We start from the raw sequence: 18,641 nt of genomic DNA, 5'->3' as shown, positions 1-18,641 counted from the left end.
TTCTATCATGTTCATGCAGTGCCGACCATGGATTGCTCCAAGAGAAATGTCAAGGACCAGGAGCAATGAAGAGAGAATCGGACTGCTCGAACGCCCCTGCGTCGAATCAAGCAGTAAATAACGAAATGAGAAAAGTCAAAGGGGATGGAAACAAGATAGCAAATCGAACACGCAGCAAAACATGAATCTAAAACAAGCACAGGAAAGTCGTGGCAGTCATGACAAAGCCGTCCCTGAGAAACGACAAGAGAAAAGAACCCAGGGACTCGTTCTGATCGTATCCGTCAACGAGAGACAAAAGAAAATAAGATGTGGGAGCCAATCAGACCCGACGGCCTCGTCACGAGACCACGACCGATTTACCACCAGGAAGACGGGCCGGTAGGGCCAGACGGGTTGCCGTAGCCGCCGCCGTAGCCACCACCGTAGCCGCCGCCGCCATAGGAGGGGGTACCTCCATAGCCACCACCACCGCCGCCGCCGTAGGACGACGGAGCGGGTGCGTAACCGCTACCACCACCGCCGAAGGAAGACGGGGGACCACCCATGCCACCGTAACGACGCATGTCACGGGTGGCATTGGCACCACGGCCACGGCCGCCACCACGACCACCACGACCACCGTATCCGCTACCTTCACGAGCAATGCTCTCCAGGAAAGCAGGAACCTCCTGGTGGGCCTCCTTCAGGAGGTCGAGCAGGTCACGGACCACACCACGGTTGCCACGGTTGAAGAAGGCAGTGGCAATACCAGTGTTACCAGCACGGCCGGTACGGCCAATACGGTGAACATAGTCGTCAATGTCGGTAGGCAGGTCGTAGTTGATGACGTGGGTGACATTGGGGATATCCAGACCACGGGCAGCAACAGCAGTGGCAACCAGGATGGGGCAGCGACCGTTACGGAAGAACTCCAGAGCACGCTCACGCTCGCGTTGGGTACGGTCACCGTGGATGGCGGTGGCCGGGAAACGCTGGTTGATAAGGAAGTCGGAGAGTGAGTCCGCCATACGCTTGGTCTCAACGAAGATCAAGGTCAGACCGCTGGTGCCGTGAGTGTGGAGGATATCCAGCAGGACCGAGCGCTTGTCGTGGTCCTCAACGTATTCCACCTTCTGGGTGATGTTCTCCGACGTGGAACCGACACGACCAACTGACAAGAAAACGTAGTCCTTGAGGAAGTCTCGGGCCAGCATCTGGATGTCGCGGGGGAAGGTGGCCGAAAACATGAGAGTCTGGCGGTCCTCCACACGCGGCATGTCTTCACCCTCAACAATGCGGCGAATCTGGGGCTCGAAACCCATGTCCAGCATGCGGTCAGCCTCATCCAGGACGAGGTACTTGATGTTGACCAGGGAGATACGGCCACGCTCAATCAAGTCGACCAGACGACCGGGGGTTGCAACCAGAAGGTCACAGCCACGCTCGATCTGGCGCAGTTGGGAGCCAATGTCGGCACCACCGTACACGACACAGGGGCGAACCCACGAGCGGTAAGCGAACTTGCGGGCCTCGTCGAAGATCTGAGAGACCAGCTCACGGGTCGGGGCAAGGATGAGCGAGGTGGGGTAAGCCTTGCGCTGACGACCGTAGCTGAACTGGCCGGAAGCCTGTGGGGGGACCACAGACGGGCCATTCTGGAAGGCCTGGGAGAGGATGGGGAAGAGGAAACCACCGGTCTTACCCGAACCGGTCTGGGCGCAAGCCATCAGATCACGGCCGTTCATAACAATGGGAATCGAGTACTTCTGGACAGGAGTGGGAGTGACATAGCTAGCGAGCTTGATGTTCGAGATCAGGTGGTCGTCAAGCGGCGGGTTGGTGAAGGCGTTGACGGGCTCCGGGACATGGTTACCGGACGCCTCCACGGGGATGTCATCGTAGTTGGCAAAGTTGATGCCGGTTTGTTGCTTTGCGGGGTCGTTGGGAACTCCGAACAGGTCACGCTCCACACGGGCATTGGCAGGACCGGGGATGTGCTTGCCATCGCGCCATTGGCCATCACCCGAGCCTCGGGGAGAGCCACCATGTCCACCACCGTACGAGCCGCCTCCGTGTCCTGGGTGTCCGTAAGCATATGGGTTGAAGGGCCGGTTTTGACCAGTAGAGTTCCAGTTTGGGTTACCATTGGCGGGACCGCGAGGGCTGAAGTCAGGAGCGTTGGCGTTGGCCCAGTTGCCGCGAGGACCACCCCTAGAGAACCAGCTTGGAGTTAGCGGAAGACCTTGGAAATTATAAACACAGAATTAAAATGGACACTGTACCGAGGACCACCGTAGCCAGGGCCCGGGGGAGGGGCAGCACCGTCCATGTTGGCACCGGCGTTACGCTGCTGGCGGAGGTGCGGAGGGATGTAGGCAGCACGCCCGGTGGGAGCCTGGGGCGCGTGCTGGGATTCGTTGAGGGAAAGGTTTCCCATTTGCAGACCGTCGGCCATGATTGCAGTTGAAGGATTTCTGGAACGTGTTCAAGGCACCAAAAGTCAGTGGCTGTGTTGTGACGGGTTTGACACAGGGGCGAGTCGTAAACGGACAGTTTTTTTGTCTGCTTCACCAAAGATGTTTCTCAGGTCGTCGATAAGGCGCAAGCGATCCCAAAAAAAGAGAGCTCGCAAAGAAAAACCCCACCTAAGAGATATTTGACGTAAAAAGAGAAGGAATGTAAGGAAGAACGTGTCGCTCTCTTTTCCACTTGAAAAAAAAAAGGTCAAGTGGCGAACAAGAAAACGAGAACCGAGCGCACAAGAAAGGATGAAAAATGCAGATCCCCCAATTCTAGAAACTCTATGGGTAGAGAGAGAAGAAAAGAGAAAGAGGGATGGGTGGTGAAGAGAAAAAAAGAAAAGGGATGATGGACGAGATTAAATTAAGGAAGATGGTTGTGGGAAGGAGGCAAATCGTCCAAGTTGCAGTACTTGCTGGGTACCGCCTATGTGTCGGGGCAGAGCAGAACCAAGGTAATACCTGGCACACAGGGACGGGGAGATTGACAGTGGCAAACTGGTGTGGATGAAGGCAATTACCATGTATTTACCGCGAGGAATTTTTTTTTATTTACTCGCCAGTTGGTGTGGAAGTCTGGGCCTTGTTGCCTCTCTGACTAAGGACAGAGGCACGCGATCTGACTGGATAATTTTGGGAAGTGCTCAACTGTAATTCATTGGGGCAGGCTAGGTATAGTCCACAGGTACACCCATGGATAACTTATAACCTTAGAATATAGTCTTGGTCACTCCAAATCACAGTTTATGTCTGATTCTGCGCAGCTCCTACGCACTAAACTCCTTATCATTCAGCTGGCTTTGGCGACGGCGACGGATCCAGAAGCCAATCAAAGCCCCTCCAACCACCAAGATCACGACCGGCTGGAACGAAGCGAATGGCGTGGCGGCCTGGGGGGCCACCGGGGTTTCGTGGGCGATGTCCGGGTTGACGACGGGTTCTTGGGGAAAAAATCGAGCATCATCAGCCCACCTTCGACCAGCGGCGGCATACAAAACAGCCAGTTTAAAGCTCGTCGCGGCTACCTTTGTCCTCGGATTCCGATTTGTTCTCAGACTCTGAGTCGAACTCCAGCTCTCCACTCTTCAGGATCTTGACCGCAGGCTTGGGCTGGGAGCCGCTCATGGGAAGATTTTGGATCTTGTCGACAATGTCGTAGCCCTCAAGCACCTCACCGAAGACAACGTGCTTGCCATCGAGCCACGAGGTGATAACGGTGGTGATGAAGAACTGGGAGCCGTTGGTGTCCTTGCCGGCGTTCGCCATGCCTGGAGAGGAATTAGTTTTATCCAATGAGACTCAAGCCTGGATCAATTGCATACTCAGGAGACCCGGGCGGGTGTGTCTCAGCTTGAAGTTCTCATCCTCGAACTTGTTGCCGTAGATCGACTTGCCACCAGTGCCTGTGAGTAGTTAGTATTGAGGCACTCTGTGCGGGCAGACCACGACACGAACCATCACCCCGGGTGAAGTCACCACCCTGGATCATGAAGTCCTTGATGACTCGGTGGAAGGTAGAGCCTTCATAGCCGAAGCCCTTTTCGCCGGTGGCTAGAGCACTTGCAATTGGGTCAGTACAAAAGACAAGAATTTTGTAATTGTCGCTCGTGGATCGGAGCAATTGCCATACCGGAAGTTCTCAGCAGTCTGGAAGGAAGAATGTCAATCCTAGCTCGCAATTGCTTATTGGATAGGTAACACAAACTCACCTTGGGGACAGTCTTGCCGTACAAGCCAAGAACAACTCGGCCAAGAGACTCATCTCCATGCTGGATGTCGAAGTAGACCTGATACGATCAATCAGCTTTGGCTGCATGCAGGGCCCCAGCACCAAGCATCGAATCACCTTGTTAGTGATCTTGGGACCACGAGGCTCTCTCTTAGCATCCTGGGCCTGGGCCAGCGCGAAGCCGACAGCCAAGACCAGGAAGATGGACAGGAAAAAGTTGCGGAAATTCATGGTTGGTGAATTGGGCCTGCTCAGGGATGCAGTGGAAGGGGAGAAATCGAGAGGGGAGGCCAGCTTGCAATGGCGTGCGGAGAGGACACTTTCACTCCACCCGGTAATTTTCAGGTTATGGTTAAGGGAAATAGTTGGAGTTGCAGCAATATTTACATTAAATACATTGTCAGTCGCTGCAAATTTGAGTGCTGAGATGAAATTACATACCGGAAAAACATTGTTGCCGGTCGATTTCTCCCGGATTTCCATTGCGCATTGCGACTCGCTTCAAAGTCAGAGCATCGGAGCAGCCGCAATACACACAGGCCAAGATGGTACGATTGCACACTTTCTTCAATACCATCAACTCCAATTTGAGAATGTCACGCTAACATTACTTCCTGCAGGTTTTCCTCATGGGCGTCAATTTCTCCGAGCGGAACCTGCTCAAGGCAAGCCTTCCCTTTCAACGCCCGCACCCAACACTGCGTCTCGACCCAATTGATGGGAAGGTGTTTTTTCTCTGGACTGACCGCGGACACAGAAATCCCTCGAGAGCTTCTTCGGAATTGGCCACCACACCTCGTCCCGCCTCCTCGCCCGCTTCAACATTCACCCGACCTGCCGCGTCGGCGAGCTGGCCAACAAACAGGTCCTGGACCTTACTGCCGTGCTGTCGGATATGAAGATCGAGAATGAACTGCGAAGAGAAGTTGTGAATGATATCAAGCGCCTGAAGGAGACGGGCACGTACCGCGGCCGACGCCATGCCTTGGGTTTGCCGGTGAGGGGACAGCGGACAAGGAACCAGGTGAGTTTTGCTTTTGTTGCTGCGCTTCCTTTTCATACAAAGCCCTACAAAAGGTCCTGCTATAGGCATTGGGCGGCACAACTATACACCCCCCCCCCCCGGTGTTGGAAGAGTTTGGGGTTAACGAAACCGCAACAGAACAAAACTCCTGTCAAGCTGAACCGCATGGAGCGCCGTCTTTAAATTCGATGGTGGGATTTAAACTTCTGTTTTTTATTCTCATGGGGGAAATCTCACCGAAGTGGGAGAGAGGCATGGGCACGGCGTTTTGATTTCTGGATATCTCTGGCACTCTTCTTTTTCTCTGCCAGCTTGTATGTGAACGCAACCCGCTCTATGGATGTATTATAGGCTAGACATGAAGTTGGAGCAATATGCAAATTGTTTATTTAAATCAAAAAGAAGAATCTAAATCCACCATTCGACCACATGTAGATAATTGACTGATCTATCCAACTGAGCGAGGTCCCAATATCAACATTTGAATAAAAAAGCAAAAGGCAATAGTAACTTTTCAACCCTCGACCACATGCAAAACGCCAAACTCATATAAGATGTGTCGTAGGTGTGCTCTACTTTGTCGAAGAGAGCACACCCTCGCCGCGGTTGATTTGGATGCGCTTATCCTCACCCGCACTCACAATGCCCACCGTCTGGTCCCAGCCGACGCTGAATACCTTGACACCCTCGCCGCCAACGCGCTTGCTCTCTGACTTGCCTTCCTCCTCGAGGCTCTTACGTGAGATCGAGTACACGCTGTCGCCCACGACGCCGTCTTTGTCAGTCTTGGTCGACCGGATATCCCAGATCCGGCACGTGCCGTCATGGCTACCACTGATGAGGCCGTAGGTGCTATGCGGGTCTCGTGCTAAGCTCACGACGGCGTTCGTGTGACCGCGCAGGGTCATTGCGGCCAACGTTGTGGCGGAGGTTCGCGGGTCGATCAGTGTGATGTGGCGTGCAGAAGTGCCTGCTGCGAGGAGATGGAGGTCGGGGAGATGCTCAAGAGAGAGAAGCGAGTGTGATGTGGTGCGAGTGTCGACCAGAGACGCAGTCACCAGGTCCCAGGTGCGCAACGAGTGGTCCCAAGAGGCCGAGTAGCCCACCGTCGAGTCTCTCGCATCAAAGATAGCAGAAGAGACCGGTCCCGTGTGTGATGACAGCAGCGCGAGCAGACCGCGTTGGGGCGTGCTCACGGACGAGTTCAGCTTCCGTCGCTTCGACGTCCGGGCGACGCTAGACGGAAGCAGGTTTTCGGGGGCAGCAGGCGCATCACTCTTCTTGGTCGACCAGAACCCAACGCTGTGGTCTGAGGACGCAGTCAAAAGACGGTTTGACGAGCCATGCACCGCGAGCGACTCGATGCCCGCCTTGTGCCCGTATAACTCCAACTGAGGAGAGATCTTGCCGGCGAACCCGCCGTCTTCTTCGGTGTACTTCCACAGACGCACCGTGCGATCCAGACCCGCCGATGCAATCTGGTTCGGGGAAACGAATTTGGCGGCTTTGATGGACGCGCTGTGGCCACCCTCCGTGACTGCGGGCGAGGTCGCAATCGTTTCAGAAGACATATTCCATACCCGAAGCAGGCCATCGTAGCTTCCCGACAAGATCCTCTCATGGCCATTGGCAACTGTCGCACCCGAAGCCCAACATGCAGCTGGCGACGTAGTGGACAGAACATCTGCCGAGCTGACCCAGTCATCGTGCTGGAAAGATGCGATATGCAGCGGCGGAATGAGAGCGCGGACATATTCAATCTCCAGGGTTGTTTCCGCAGAGATGCCATTCGCAGTCAGATATTCATCGATCGAGGTCCGCAGAAATGTTCCGTTGATCAAAAAATCGAACGGGACCGGCTTCTCACTCCCCAGCAGATTGTTCACCAGCGTCGAGAGCGCATATCTTCGGAGGCCTGTTTTAAGATGAGAATCAGCATTTAAAAATTTCTAAATCTTTAACAATTCAAAAGAAGAAGTCATTCTTACCGGTAGGAACGAGAATTGGACCGGTGCTTTCGGGCAGAGCAATATCTTCTTGCTTGCTGGTGAGATGCACACGAACTTGTCTCTGCGCCGCCTCAGCAGCAGCAGCAGAACTTGCCTGATCTCCGCTCATGATGGCGAAATTGGGTCGAAAATGGGCGTCACCGTGGTCGACGGGGTCTGCGCTGGTGGCTGTCGCATTTTGAAGCAACCGGCGCAGGTGAGGAAAAAAATACGGTGACCGGTGCGGCACACCCGTGCAAAGCGCGGAGATGGCCCCGCGTCCCGAGAGACTCTTGAATGCTACTAACTACTCACACTGTCTTGAACTTGGCTTGAGAATATGAATATTTACTATGGTTGGTTCAGTCGATGATTTTCTACGCACCGGGGGCCCTTCGAATCTCCGCAATGGCCCGGCGCCGGTAGTCCGACTCGGCAAACAAGGCCTCGATCAAATCCACCACCTCCTCGGGGGAGAACTCCAAACGCAATTCTCCTTCAAGCCACAGGAACTTGATGTCGGCCAATGAGCTCTCCAGGATGTTGACCAGGTATTGGAAACGAAGCCAGTTCGGAACGTACACAGCAGTCACTGGCACGGCCTCGACATCGCTTGCGGTCTCGGGTTTGAAGAGATCCTCCAACTTGGATACCTGATTGCAGAATGAAACCAGCTGCTGCGACTGATCCTCCGAGATATCACCCAGATCCTCAATGTCGACGATGATTTTATTGATCACAGTAGACAAGAGAGACCCTATGGACTGGAGGAGCGCTGAGTGCGATAGAATGGGTTGCCATTCTTTGTAGACGTCGCGGATGCGGTCGACAGTGGCGCTGACTGCATTCTCGCACTCTGTTCGGAAGGGCTGCTCGGAGCACTGTCCGAACCCCTGGGCACCGTCGAGCAAATCGGTGACGATGGTGCGCTGAGTCTGCATTTCCTTGCTGTAGGCCAATTTACCGAACTTCTCCAGAGCCTCAACATCGGCATTGAGTCGGAAAAGGCTGTGCTCCTCTACCAGCTCTCGAACCTGGTTGGCAAGGTACAGGCTGTCATTGTAGAGGAACATTTGTCCTGCGTGGAACTTCAGCGAGTAGAAGGAAGACGATGTCGCCTTGAACATGGCCAGAATTAATGCAGGCAAAGCGAGAAGCCCCGGGCCGGAGGAAGCAACGCGTGAGGTGGAGTGTCTGGAATTTTGTTAGCGTGATAAAACACCAACTGAGCAGGGTACTCGAGGGACCACAGCGTACGCAGGCTGTGATATATCCTTTGAATCGGCGATTTGCTGCCGCAGAATTTGGAGGATCGAACCCGGGATATCCGTCACCGTGTACACTTCTTTTAGCGTGACTTCTTTGGGAGAGGCAGATGGGGCTGTGCTCTCTTCGTTCGTTGGCTTCGAAGCTGCAGCGGCCTTGGGCTTTGAAGGACTGCCATTGCTCTGTTGATCGTCCTCATCACCCCAGCCCCAGGCATCACCGGCATCATCATCTTCTTCTTCGGTTGATGTGGCTGCATCGGGCTTGGCCTCCTCCTGTGTGGCCTCCTCTTGTGTCTCTTCATCGAGACCCCACGCACTCACATCTTCGTCATCATCGTCGGGCTGCGCGGTCGTTGCTTGCTCCGGTGCATCTTCCTTCTCGTAATCCCAGTCAGCATCCCAATCGTCAGTGGTATTCTCCAAGAGAGCCCCATCAGCCTGAGAAACCTTCTCTTTCTCAATTCGCTCAACTTGTCTCGTAGTACCCTGGCTGGCCGATAGCACCTTGCGAACACTGTCCAACGAGTCGACCCGACGCCGTGTCAACCACAGGCGTGGAGCTTGGTTTACCCAAGAAACAAGCTCTTCCTGGCCATTCCATCCCCAGGACACGATCGTCTGAGTAAATTGAAGAACATTTTCCAGGGTCTTCTCAAATCTACCCAAACCGTCCAGGTCGGTAGGGATCGCAGGGGACAGCCATGCCGAGATCGCTTTCGAAGCGATGCCCGGAATCAGGGACTCGGGAAAGGTGGCTGTGATGGAAGAAGGCAGATTTTGGCGTAAGTAGCCAAGGACGTTGGTGATACGGTCCAAAGTCTCGGCGATCGTCGCCTTTGAAGGCTCAGAATCCACTCGGACTCCAGAGTCCGTCACCACAACACCATAGCTGGTCCCGTCGGGACGAGCTAACAGGATTGGGTCGATTATTGCAAGAATGAAATTTTTTTGGAACTTGGCATTGGCAGGTGCGAGCACGTCGAGTCGCGAAAGCGACGTAATGATATTCTCCAGAGAGTCTGCGCCCTCGACCCTGGAAACTTGAAATTCGCCTTTCTGTCGGTCAATCTTTAACAGATCTCCCCAGCGCAAACGCAGAGCTTCTACGATCTCTTGTCGCAACCGTGCCACTTCGGCTGTGAGGATGCTCATCACATTGGTATTGGTGAAGAACGTATCCTCGCTGATAGCTGCCGTAGTCGACTCCAGTTGCTCAATAGCAGCGGTGATCTGGCCATTACCAAGTGCGGTTCGTCCAGTATCCAGTTGCTGGCATAGTCGCTGGACTTGCTCCAATGTCCCAGCTACAGCCTGGTTGAAGGCGATCTCCGTCTCAATTAACCCAACTTTCGCACTCGCGTCGTCCACCTTCGCCTGGAGAGGGTGGGTATGCTCATGCTGCGCAACAATTTCCCGCGCTGTCAGCCTCGAGCGTTCAATGTCTGCGTGGAGTTGTTTGGCCTGGACAATCCAATCGTCGGCGTCGAAGGTGTTCTCGCGACTGAGGGAGCTGATTTCATTCTACCACAGAAAAGCAACAATAGTCAATAAACACAACGGTGGTCAAATTTCGGAGGTCCTGCTTTCTCTCACCTCGGCCTGTTCTCGTGCCTTCGAAATGAGCGCCAGCTCCTTCGCAAGAGCTGCAGCTGGGAATTCGGCAGCAACGACCTTCTCCTCGGGATAAGTGCCGTCGGCGACAAATCCCAGCACCGCCTGGCATACTTCTTCCTCAGACGTCTGAGGCATTGCAGGGTAATTCGAATCGCAAAAGTGAGCAGGGCAGACGCGGAAAGCAACGCTGTCAACAACCCGTGACCTGGTCACCGCCCCACGTGGATGTATGCGCTCGTCTTGGCTTTTGGGCGATTTTGTAAGAGCGAAGAGCTCAAGAAGAAAGAAAATAAAATAAACCCAAGGAAGTTATAGATTCTCCAATATGACTGGCGCGAAATAATTTAGCGACAAGCCACTTCGACTCAACTATCAACGCCAGAACACCCGCCCGCTTTGTAAGGAACGGGACCCAAACTCCGCCTGGATCCAGCACACCCGTTTCCTCGCATCTTGAACCCACCGTGTCTCGGTTTCTGTTGCGAGGCCTGAGTCGGGCGCATACTTCTTGGTCCTTGTGAGTGAAGTGTCTCTTTGTTTTCGGTCCGCCGTTCTCCCATGACATCAAATCCCACATTTTTGCCTGCCCCGCCGATGTCACTTCTTCCTGACTGCCATGTCGCGGTGTAATCCTCAGATTTCCCAGCAGGAGCATGCTTCGCTGTCACATTCCATTGTCTTCCTATTTCTGTCTTTTTGTCCTGTTTTTCTCAGTCAGCTATGGACTCGGTGCATATACCTAGCCTCCATAACGGCTTGTGGGAGGTGATGGACGAGAAAGACAGGTCGCCTCCCAGCGACGTTGTCGCTATATGATGTAAAACAACCACCTAAGGTTGAACGAGAAAGGCTAATGAACAGACAGAACCTTGATCTTTCGGCGAGATATTCTCACTGGGCCAGTCCCATTGACCAATATGTCGCCCGCGGTGCAGCAGAGTCATTTCAAACTACTGCAGCAGTTCAAGCCAGACTACTCGCCTAGCGAGTTCACACAGTATGAATCCGAGCGCACTGGGATGAGAGTGGTCGTCATCGACCAGAAGGGTCCCAAAGTGCAGGGGTACTTTGTACTGGCCACCGAGATCCTGGATGATTCGGGAGCCCCGCATACATTGGAGCATCTATGCTTCATGGGCTCTCGGAACTACCGATATAAGGGCTTCTTGGACAAGCTGGCGACCCGGGTGTATTCCAACACCAATGCCTGGACAGCGACCGACCACACAGCCTACACGCTGGACACAGCGGGCTGGGAAGGCTTCGCACGTATCTTACCGGTCTACCTGGAGCATGTGATTGCTCCAACCTTGACTGATGAGGGTTGCTACACTGAAGTGCATCACGTTGATGGCTCTGGTGATGACGCTGGTGTCGTGTATTCCGAGATGCAGGGAGTGCAGAACAACGCGGCCGAGTTGATTGACCTGACAGCTCGCCGCTTGACCTACCCCCACGGTGTAGGCTTCCGGTATGAGACTGGAGGTATGATGGAACAACTCCGCGTTCTCAGTGCGGAGCGCATCCGTGAGTTCCATCGCGAGATGTATCAGCCCAAGAACTTGTGCTTGATCATCACCGGAGAGGTGGACCAGCAAAACATGCTGGAGATCTTGGATAAGTTTGAAGATACCATCTTGGATGTCATCCCAAGCCCAGATTCACCCTTTAAACGACCCTGGGTGGATTCTGAGCAGGCACCGCCGCTGGAGAAGTCCATCATCAAGACGGTGGAGTTCCCCGAGGAGGATGAGTCTTTTGGAGAAATAGAGATCCGGTTTGTGGGACCGGATTGCACTGATCCTATTCAATGTATGCATTCCCCTGCATGTCTACTCTTTGAAAACAAATGCTCACTCGTTCACAGCCGGGGCATTGAATGTGGCACTTTTGTATTTGGCGGGCTCGTCTGCGTCTCTGCTGGAAAATATCATTGTCGAAAAGGAGCAAATCGCCAGCGCAGTCTACTACGCGACCGAAGACCATCCTAGCATTGAGATCCGGTTCACGCTGACCAGCGTTGAAACCGAGAAGCTGGCTCAAGTGGAGCAGAGATTCTTCGAGATTTTGAAGGATGCCATGGCTAAGGACTTGGACATGCAGTATCTGCAAGAGTGCATTGACCGACAGCGTCGCACCTGGAAGTTCTCGACGGAGAGCTCAGCTTCATCGTTCGCAGAGTACGTCATCTCTGATTTCCTGTTCGGAAAGCGGGATGGATCGACCATGCTGGATGTTGCGTCTCTGAGGGAATACGACGTGATCGAGAAATGGACTCAGGGTGATTGGCAGGCTTTCATCAAGAAATGGATCGCCGATGCGCCCCATGTCACTATCTTGGGTGTGCCATCCCAGAAGGTGTCCGAGACGTTGAAGAAAGAGGAAGAGGCTCGTGTTGCTGCACAGAAGCAGCGCCTCGGTGAAAAGGGCTTAAAGGAGCTTGCCGATAAGCTTGAAAAGGCCAAAGCAGAGAACGATAAGGAGATTCCGAAAGAGATATTGGAAGAATTCTGCATCCCCGGAACGGAATCGATCCATTTCATGGATACCACGACGGCCCGCTCCGGTACTGCACTGAAGGCCGGGCACCCTGACCATAAGATCCAAAAAATCGTCGATGCTGACGAGTCTGGACTGCCTCTTTTCATCCACTTCGAGCACATCCCCAGCAGCTTTGTTCAGCTGTCGGTTCTCATCTCCGCCCAGTCCGTCCCCGTCCAGCTTCGTCCTCTGTTGTCGGTGTACACCGAAGCGTTCTTCAACATCCCCGTCCAGCGCGATGGCAAGACGATTGACTTTGAACAAGTGGTCGTCGAGCTTGAAAGAGACACTGTTGGCTATGGGCTGGAGGGAGCCCGAAGCCTCGGGAACTCGGAGATGCTGCGCGTTTCGTTCCAGGTAGAGCTAGAGAAATACGAGACTGCCATCGCATGGCTCCAAGAGCTGTCCTGGAGCTCGGTCTTTGATGTGGACCGTCTCCGGGCCATTACCTTGCGCCTCTTGGCCGACGTCCCGGAGTCCAAGCGCAGCGGCGACGATATGCTCGCCGCAGTGCATGTGATGGTCCACTATGCAGAGGAGTCCATCGTCCGGGCTCGCTGCACTCTGGTCAAGGCCCGCTACCTCAAGCGTGTCAAGCGCCTTCTTGCGGAACAGCCCGAAGTCATCGTGGGCCGGATGGAGGAAATCCGCCAGTCGCTTTTCCAGCCGGAAAACATCCGGGTGGTGGTGATTGGCGACCTGGAGAAGCTTCCTCGACCCGTTTCGTCGTGGAAGCCATTCGCCGAGCGCCTCGGCACCAGCGAGACTCTGAAGCCCATCACTAGCCGCCGAGCCCTGCTGAGCGATGCAGGCCAGACCGTGGGCGACAAGTCCTATATCGTGCCCATGCCGACAGTCGACTCGTCATTCGCCTACGCCACCGGCCGCGGTCTCGACTCGTACGACCACCCGAAGTTGCCGGCCTTGCTGGTTGCAATCGCGTATATGAACGCCGTCGAGGGCCCGCTCTGGGTTGCAGTCCGCGGCACGGGATTGGCGTACGGCACCAACTTCGCCTACAACATCGACACGGGCTTTGTCAACTTCGATGTGTACCGGTCTCCGAACGCGCACAAGGCGTTTGAGTCTAGCAAGCAGATTGTCGAGGACCACTTATCGGATGCCACGCCGTTTGACCCGCTGATGCTGGAGGGAGCGATTAGTAGCATTGTCGTCAGCTTTGCTAACGAGCAGATGACCGCCGCCAGCGCCGCCCAGGGCAGCTTCATTCGCCAGGTCGTGCGAAACCTGCCCGCCGACTACAAGGAGCGAATGCTCAAGAAGGTGCGGGATATCAACGTCGACGAGGTCAAGGGCGCCCTGCGTGAGATCATCCTGCCGCTGTTTGCGCCGAAGACGGCGAACCTGGTTGTGACGTGTGCAACTGTCATGGAGGATGTAAGTGACTTTCTGTGTTCTTTGTGTTGTGGTTTCAGTTAACTAATGCTGCTTGCCTGTGTGTAGACTATCAAGCAGGGCTTCGAAGCGTCCGGGTTCACCCCGACAGTTCGACTCCTCAAGGAATTCGAGGACGACTACGGCCTCAAGCTCGACGGGGACGAGGAAGAAGATGATGACGACGATGACGAAGAGTATGAAAGTGGCTCTGAGGAGAGCGACGAGGATGACGAGTGATGTGTAACGAGCGGTAGACCTGGTAGATCACTAAATGCTAGAGTTGATGATAGGGGGATGTATCTACCACTTCTTAAGTGTTCAGTAGGTATTTATCCTATATGAAAAAACAGGAATAGCAACAAATTAAAAGAAAAGAAAAGCACTGCTGAATTGACTTGAATAATTCACACACCCTCCATATCCAAGAGGTATTATGGTACACACGCGCGGACAAGATCCGACAAGTCCAGTCTCACATCAGCCAACACTGTCTGTTCTCGAAGAGATGCATAGCAAGAGTCCTTGGCTCAGGACTCAAGGGAACTGAAGATTTTCCCATACAATTTTTGGCTTTGAGGAGAATATATATCGGGGAGATATATCCGTACCTTGCCTCAGCAAAAGAATCTCCCATCACCAGCTCATCTCCTTCCTCCCATTCGATCTCCGCCGCGAAATAATCTTCCGCCCAGTCCGTGCCTTGGCTCGCGCCAGGTACCCATGGCGCCGCTTCTGTACCCGACGCGACGGCCGGAAGGTCACGCGACGGCCGGCGAGGGCGGCACTAGCCGAGAACGCGCGGGTCTGCTGGGGCTGCTGCTGCTGCGACGACAGGAGTGATGTACCCCAGGAAGAGACAGAAGAAGAAGAAGAAGAAGAGACGAACGATGATACAGAAGACGGGATGAGCCGGGACGAGAAGAGGGGCTGAGTTGGTTGGTGGCGGGTTGGCGTGGAGAGGAGGGTTGAGGAGAAGGGTCTGGATGTGAGAACGGCGGAGGGTGTGCGGGTGGTTGGCTGGGTGAATGGAGAGATTCTATATCATTGGGAAAATACACAGTTAGTATATTGGTTTGAAACTGTTTCTCGCTGGCAGGGGAAGACGCAAAGAAGAGGAGGGTCTTCTTCCCCGGGGTTAGGTGTTGCGTACCGGTTCATCGGGGTTCGCATGGACATGGTGGTCCGGGTGGAGGGCAGGGCCCTGCAGCGTAGACAGAGCATGGTTGGAGTGCTGGAACAGAGAAAATGCCCCCAAGGAAAGAATTGGCTCTCGGAAGAGTTGCGGGCCCGGGGGATAGAGAGGTGTAGCTTGCGGACAAGACGTGTCGGAGTCGAAAAGAAAATTAAGCGCGGAGCCGCCGAGGCGCGGACCCGCTGGTCGAGGCAGTGAAGTTGAAGGCCTGATCTTATACAAAGATATCTGAGAAGATTTGGATGCACTGGATTCTCAATTCTACTCATTTTGAATTAATTTATTTAACTTGACCAATTTCACCCAAGAGCAACAGCAGATCCATAGCACATTTGACTGCCAGTCCAGATTACCCGATTGGGTTAGCGTCACCGAAACATTTTTTGATGCGACTCGAACTGGCTCGTTCTTTTGCTCTCTCTTTTTCTCACGCCAATTCGCAAACAACCTTGAGTCCAAGACTCCCTCTGTGTCCCGGGAGTACTACAAACACAATCCTACACTCCGGTGACACTAGCCACCACCCATTCCTCTCCAGCCCCGCGTCTTGCGGGCAAAAACCACCAACCAACCAAAAAAAAAAAATGACAACCCAAGGCCCAACCCCGATCCCACCCACGACAATCCAGTCGACCCAGACAATCAGCCAGGCCGCCGCACACGATTTCCTAGCCGCCTACCTCGACCGAGCAACCAACGACCCAGCACTGCAGCCGAACGCCAGCATCAGCGAGCACGGCCCAGTCTCGCGCACGACCGCCGCGGCGCCGAACCTCATCCTGCACAATCTGAAGCGCGTGCAAGCCGGTTTGGGCGGCGAGACGCTGGGCCGCGACTTGACCGTCGCCAAGCAGAACCCCGGCGAAGACTACCTGGATGTCGGGACCGGGGCTGCTGTGCCGGACACCGCCGCGGCTGACGGTCAAGGCCAGGCTACGGATGCGGATGGTGACCAGGCTATGATGCATGGTGGTGATGGCGGTGACTTTGTGAATGGGGATACGGAGCTGCAGGGCGAGGCGGAGGCCTTTGCAGAGCAGGAAGGGAAACAGGCGGTTTTGGATAAGGAGGAGAGGAAGAGGAAGAAGAAGGAGCGGCGGCAGGCTGAGAAGAAGGCTAAGGCGAAGAAGGATGGTGATGACAATTAAAAGGTATTCGACGGGGGTTGTGCATGGATTCTATTGTTGCATTGGGTCGGAGTCTTTTATGTTTAATCTTCTATATTCTTGGTTGCTCTGCCAGGCTGGTTTTGTCTTTTTTTTTTCTGGATATACGCTTGCATTTTCATGTCTGGATAAAAAAAAAAAGGGTCGTTGAGAGCCGCTTGGATTTTGATTCCATCCTGGCCATTCCGTAGAACGTTGGAAACATTGCAGTCCCTTTTCTCCTTTGCTCCCCAATCTCCCCGCTCTATCCCGTCCACTCCTTCACTCGGACATAAAGAAAATCATCGCTCGAGATACCAAATATATAAAGACACCATGAAGATAAAAAGAGAATCTTCAAGCCCACACGACACAACTCTACAGCTCGCGGTCAGCCGCCTTGACCGGCTGATCACTGTCCTGCTCCTTGAGGCCAGTGACATTGCCGCCCTTCCAGCCGAGCGCACTGAGGCGCTCCGTAAGGATGGGGTGCGAGTAGTGGTAGCTGGCGTACATCCAGTCGGCATCCATGGTGCTCAGGTTCTGGATCTGGAGCTTGAGGAGCGAGGAAGCAAGCTCCTTGGAGTATCCGAGATTCTGGGCGAAGGAATCTGCAAGCACATGGTGCGTCAGTAGCATGAACAGAAAAGTGGTAGGAACAGCACATACCCGCTTCAAACTCGAACTTGCGGCTGAGGATGTTCATCAGGAGCTTGACGATGGCGTCCATCGGGGCCAAGGCGTCCGAGAACAGGATGAATCCGATCATGATGGGCTGCTCCTTGATAAATCCGAACGACTGGTACAGAGACTTGTTGTTGACGAAGACAGAGAACAGCGCAAAGATGTAGAACATGTGGAACTAAATTGGAGGGTCAGTGGGTTCTGCGTTGATGGAGATGAAGACATCGTAACAGTGGAACTGAACTGAATCAGCCATACCTGCGCAATACCGAAGAGCTTCGTGGTGTGGCTCAGACTCCAGTGGCCCAGCTCGTGGCCCAGCACAGCGACAACCTCCTCTGGCTCGCTCTTCTCAACCAGAGTATCGTAGAGGACGATGTGCTTCTTCCACGGCAAACCATAAAAGTAGGCATTGCTGTGAGCACTGCGCTTGCTGCCGTCAATGACATGCAGCTCCTGGAGCGGGAAGTTAAGTCTCTCGGCAAGTTTCTCGACACCAGTCTTGAGAGGACCAGGTTCGAGCGGCGAGAGCTTGTTGAACAGCGGCAGGATCACAATCGGGTAAATGGTGATGGCGAACACCTGAACGAACATGCCGAAGAGCCACAGATAGTAGAAGAACGAGTTGCCGGTTTTCTGGATGATCTTGAGAACAGCGCTAATGATGGGTGCTCCCAGAACAATTCCCAGGAGCTGACCCTTGAGCATATCCGTGACCCAGAGCTTGAGCGTCTGCTTGTTGAACCCGAATTCTTCCTCCAGGACAAAATGCTGATAGTACGAAACGGGAAGCGAGAGAATGGTACTGATGATGTTGAAGCCGAAGAGGAACACAAGTGTCTGCGAAACTTCGCCTTGAAACCGACTGGGGAAGTACCGCGCAAGCAGGAGACCGCCGATGCTCCAGAGCTTGGGCAGGACATCGCCATAGACGAACGCGAGATTCTGGATCTGACCATACAAACCGGAAACGAAACTAAACTTGGCCTTGGCGCGACCGTATGCCTGTATGTATTGGAAGCAATCAGCGTCCATCGAGTATTTTGGGGGGTGCTTGTATTGCCGTACCTGACTCTGGTCAAAGACCTTTTGCGTGACTTCTCCCGCCAGAACCTGAGGGGTCTTCGTTCGCTGCAGGACCTTGTACTGGCGAAGCGACAGCAGACCCTCCAGGACAAACTGCCCCAGCGAGAATCCCACGAGCACGTTCTTCCATGGGAAGAGCGGCCGGTCAAGAAGACGCGCAAGTTGCTAGCAAACAAGTCAGTTCATTTCTTGCCTCAACTTTGGTACAATCCAAAAACACCAAGACGAATGGCCAACATACTTCGAGAATATACATGACTGGGCGCGACAAAGCGAAGGGAGGGGGGTACTTTGTTGAAAGACAGAAGAAGCTACTTTGTTATTGCCGGGCGCCTTAGTCAGATCTCAGGCACCTCGGGATGATCGGCGCTCCGGGCTCTTTCAAGCACTTGGATTGCTCGGACTTCTAACGCTCTGCTTTTTCTCTTCGCATCAGATCTATATCTACATATCCCAGGTACAGTCCAGTCA

At 54.0% G+C, this 18,641-nt stretch overlaps 8 protein-coding genes across 8 annotated transcripts; 3 read left to right on the top strand and 5 right to left on the bottom strand.

The window, feature by feature from the left end:
* Nucleotides 1-359: 359 nt before the first annotated feature.
* Nucleotides 360-2,437, bottom strand: NUU61_002845 (DEAD/DEAH box helicase; the record flags this gene model as incomplete). The annotated part of the gene is made up of 2 exons (XM_056653427.1): nt 360-2,193; nt 2,265-2,437. The coding sequence occupies 2 exons, from the start codon at nt 2,435-2,437 to the stop codon at nt 360-362; spliced, it is 2,007 nt and encodes a 668-aa protein (XP_056514494.1).
* An 831-nt stretch (nt 2,438-3,268) lies between these two features.
* NUU61_002844 (peptidylprolyl isomerase) lies at nt 3,269-4,461 on the bottom strand (the record flags this gene model as incomplete). The annotated part of the gene is made up of 7 exons (XM_056653426.1): nt 3,269-3,441; nt 3,527-3,769; nt 3,824-3,904; nt 3,957-4,060; nt 4,132-4,148; nt 4,211-4,288; nt 4,348-4,461. The coding sequence occupies 7 exons, from the start codon at nt 4,459-4,461 to the stop codon at nt 3,269-3,271; spliced, it is 810 nt and encodes a 269-aa protein (XP_056514493.1).
* A 314-nt stretch (nt 4,462-4,775) lies between these two features.
* Nucleotides 4,776-5,437, top strand: NUU61_002843 (mitochondrial 37S ribosomal protein uS13m; the record flags this gene model as incomplete). Its single annotated transcript, XM_056653425.1, has 3 exons — nt 4,776-4,778; nt 4,988-5,254; nt 5,393-5,437. 3 exons carry the CDS (start codon nt 4,776-4,778, stop codon nt 5,435-5,437), a joined length of 315 nt encoding a protein of 104 aa, XP_056514492.1.
* A 389-nt stretch (nt 5,438-5,826) lies between these two features.
* On the bottom strand, nt 5,827-10,259 carry NUU61_002842 (uncharacterized protein; the record flags this gene model as incomplete). The annotated part of the gene is made up of 5 exons (XM_056653424.1): nt 5,827-7,169; nt 7,243-7,431; nt 7,628-8,436; nt 8,500-10,031; nt 10,104-10,259. The coding sequence occupies 5 exons, from the start codon at nt 10,257-10,259 to the stop codon at nt 5,827-5,829; spliced, it is 4,029 nt and encodes a 1,342-aa protein (XP_056514491.1).
* Nucleotides 10,260-11,041: 782 nt separating this feature from the next.
* NUU61_002841 (putative zinc metalloprotease) lies at nt 11,042-14,300 on the top strand (the record flags this gene model as incomplete). The annotated part of the gene is made up of 3 exons (XM_056653423.1): nt 11,042-11,936; nt 11,992-14,063; nt 14,130-14,300. The coding sequence occupies 3 exons, from the start codon at nt 11,042-11,044 to the stop codon at nt 14,298-14,300; spliced, it is 3,138 nt and encodes a 1,045-aa protein (XP_056514490.1).
* A 396-nt stretch (nt 14,301-14,696) lies between these two features.
* Nucleotides 14,697-15,284, bottom strand: NUU61_002840 (mitochondrial 54S ribosomal protein bL34m; the record flags this gene model as incomplete). The annotated part of the gene is made up of 2 exons (XM_056653422.1): nt 14,697-15,042; nt 15,214-15,284. The coding sequence occupies 2 exons, from the start codon at nt 15,282-15,284 to the stop codon at nt 14,697-14,699; spliced, it is 417 nt and encodes a 138-aa protein (XP_056514489.1).
* Nucleotides 15,285-15,839: 555 nt separating this feature from the next.
* Nucleotides 15,840-16,403, top strand: NUU61_002839 (uncharacterized protein; the record flags this gene model as incomplete). The annotated part of the gene is made up of 1 exon (XM_056653421.1): nt 15,840-16,403. The coding sequence occupies one exon, from the start codon at nt 15,840-15,842 to the stop codon at nt 16,401-16,403; it is 564 nt and encodes a 187-aa protein (XP_056514488.1).
* A 375-nt stretch (nt 16,404-16,778) lies between these two features.
* On the bottom strand, nt 16,779-18,426 carry NUU61_002838 (zinc metalloprotease; the record flags this gene model as incomplete). Its single annotated transcript, XM_056653420.1, has 5 exons — nt 16,779-17,011; nt 17,070-17,262; nt 17,343-18,089; nt 18,153-18,335; nt 18,412-18,426. 5 exons carry the CDS (start codon nt 18,424-18,426, stop codon nt 16,779-16,781), a joined length of 1,371 nt encoding a protein of 456 aa, XP_056514487.1.
* Nucleotides 18,427-18,641: the final 215 nt, after the last annotated feature.

Source organism: Penicillium alfredii (assembly GCF_028826965.1).
Source record: "Penicillium alfredii strain IBT 34128 chromosome Unknown utg000004l_segment0_segment0, whole genome shotgun sequence".
In the NCBI taxonomy this organism is placed as follows: Eukaryota; Fungi; Ascomycota; class Eurotiomycetes; order Eurotiales; family Aspergillaceae; genus Penicillium; species Penicillium alfredii.
Note: the sequence above shows the minus strand (reverse complement) of the source record. Positions and strands in the feature narration are given on the sequence as shown.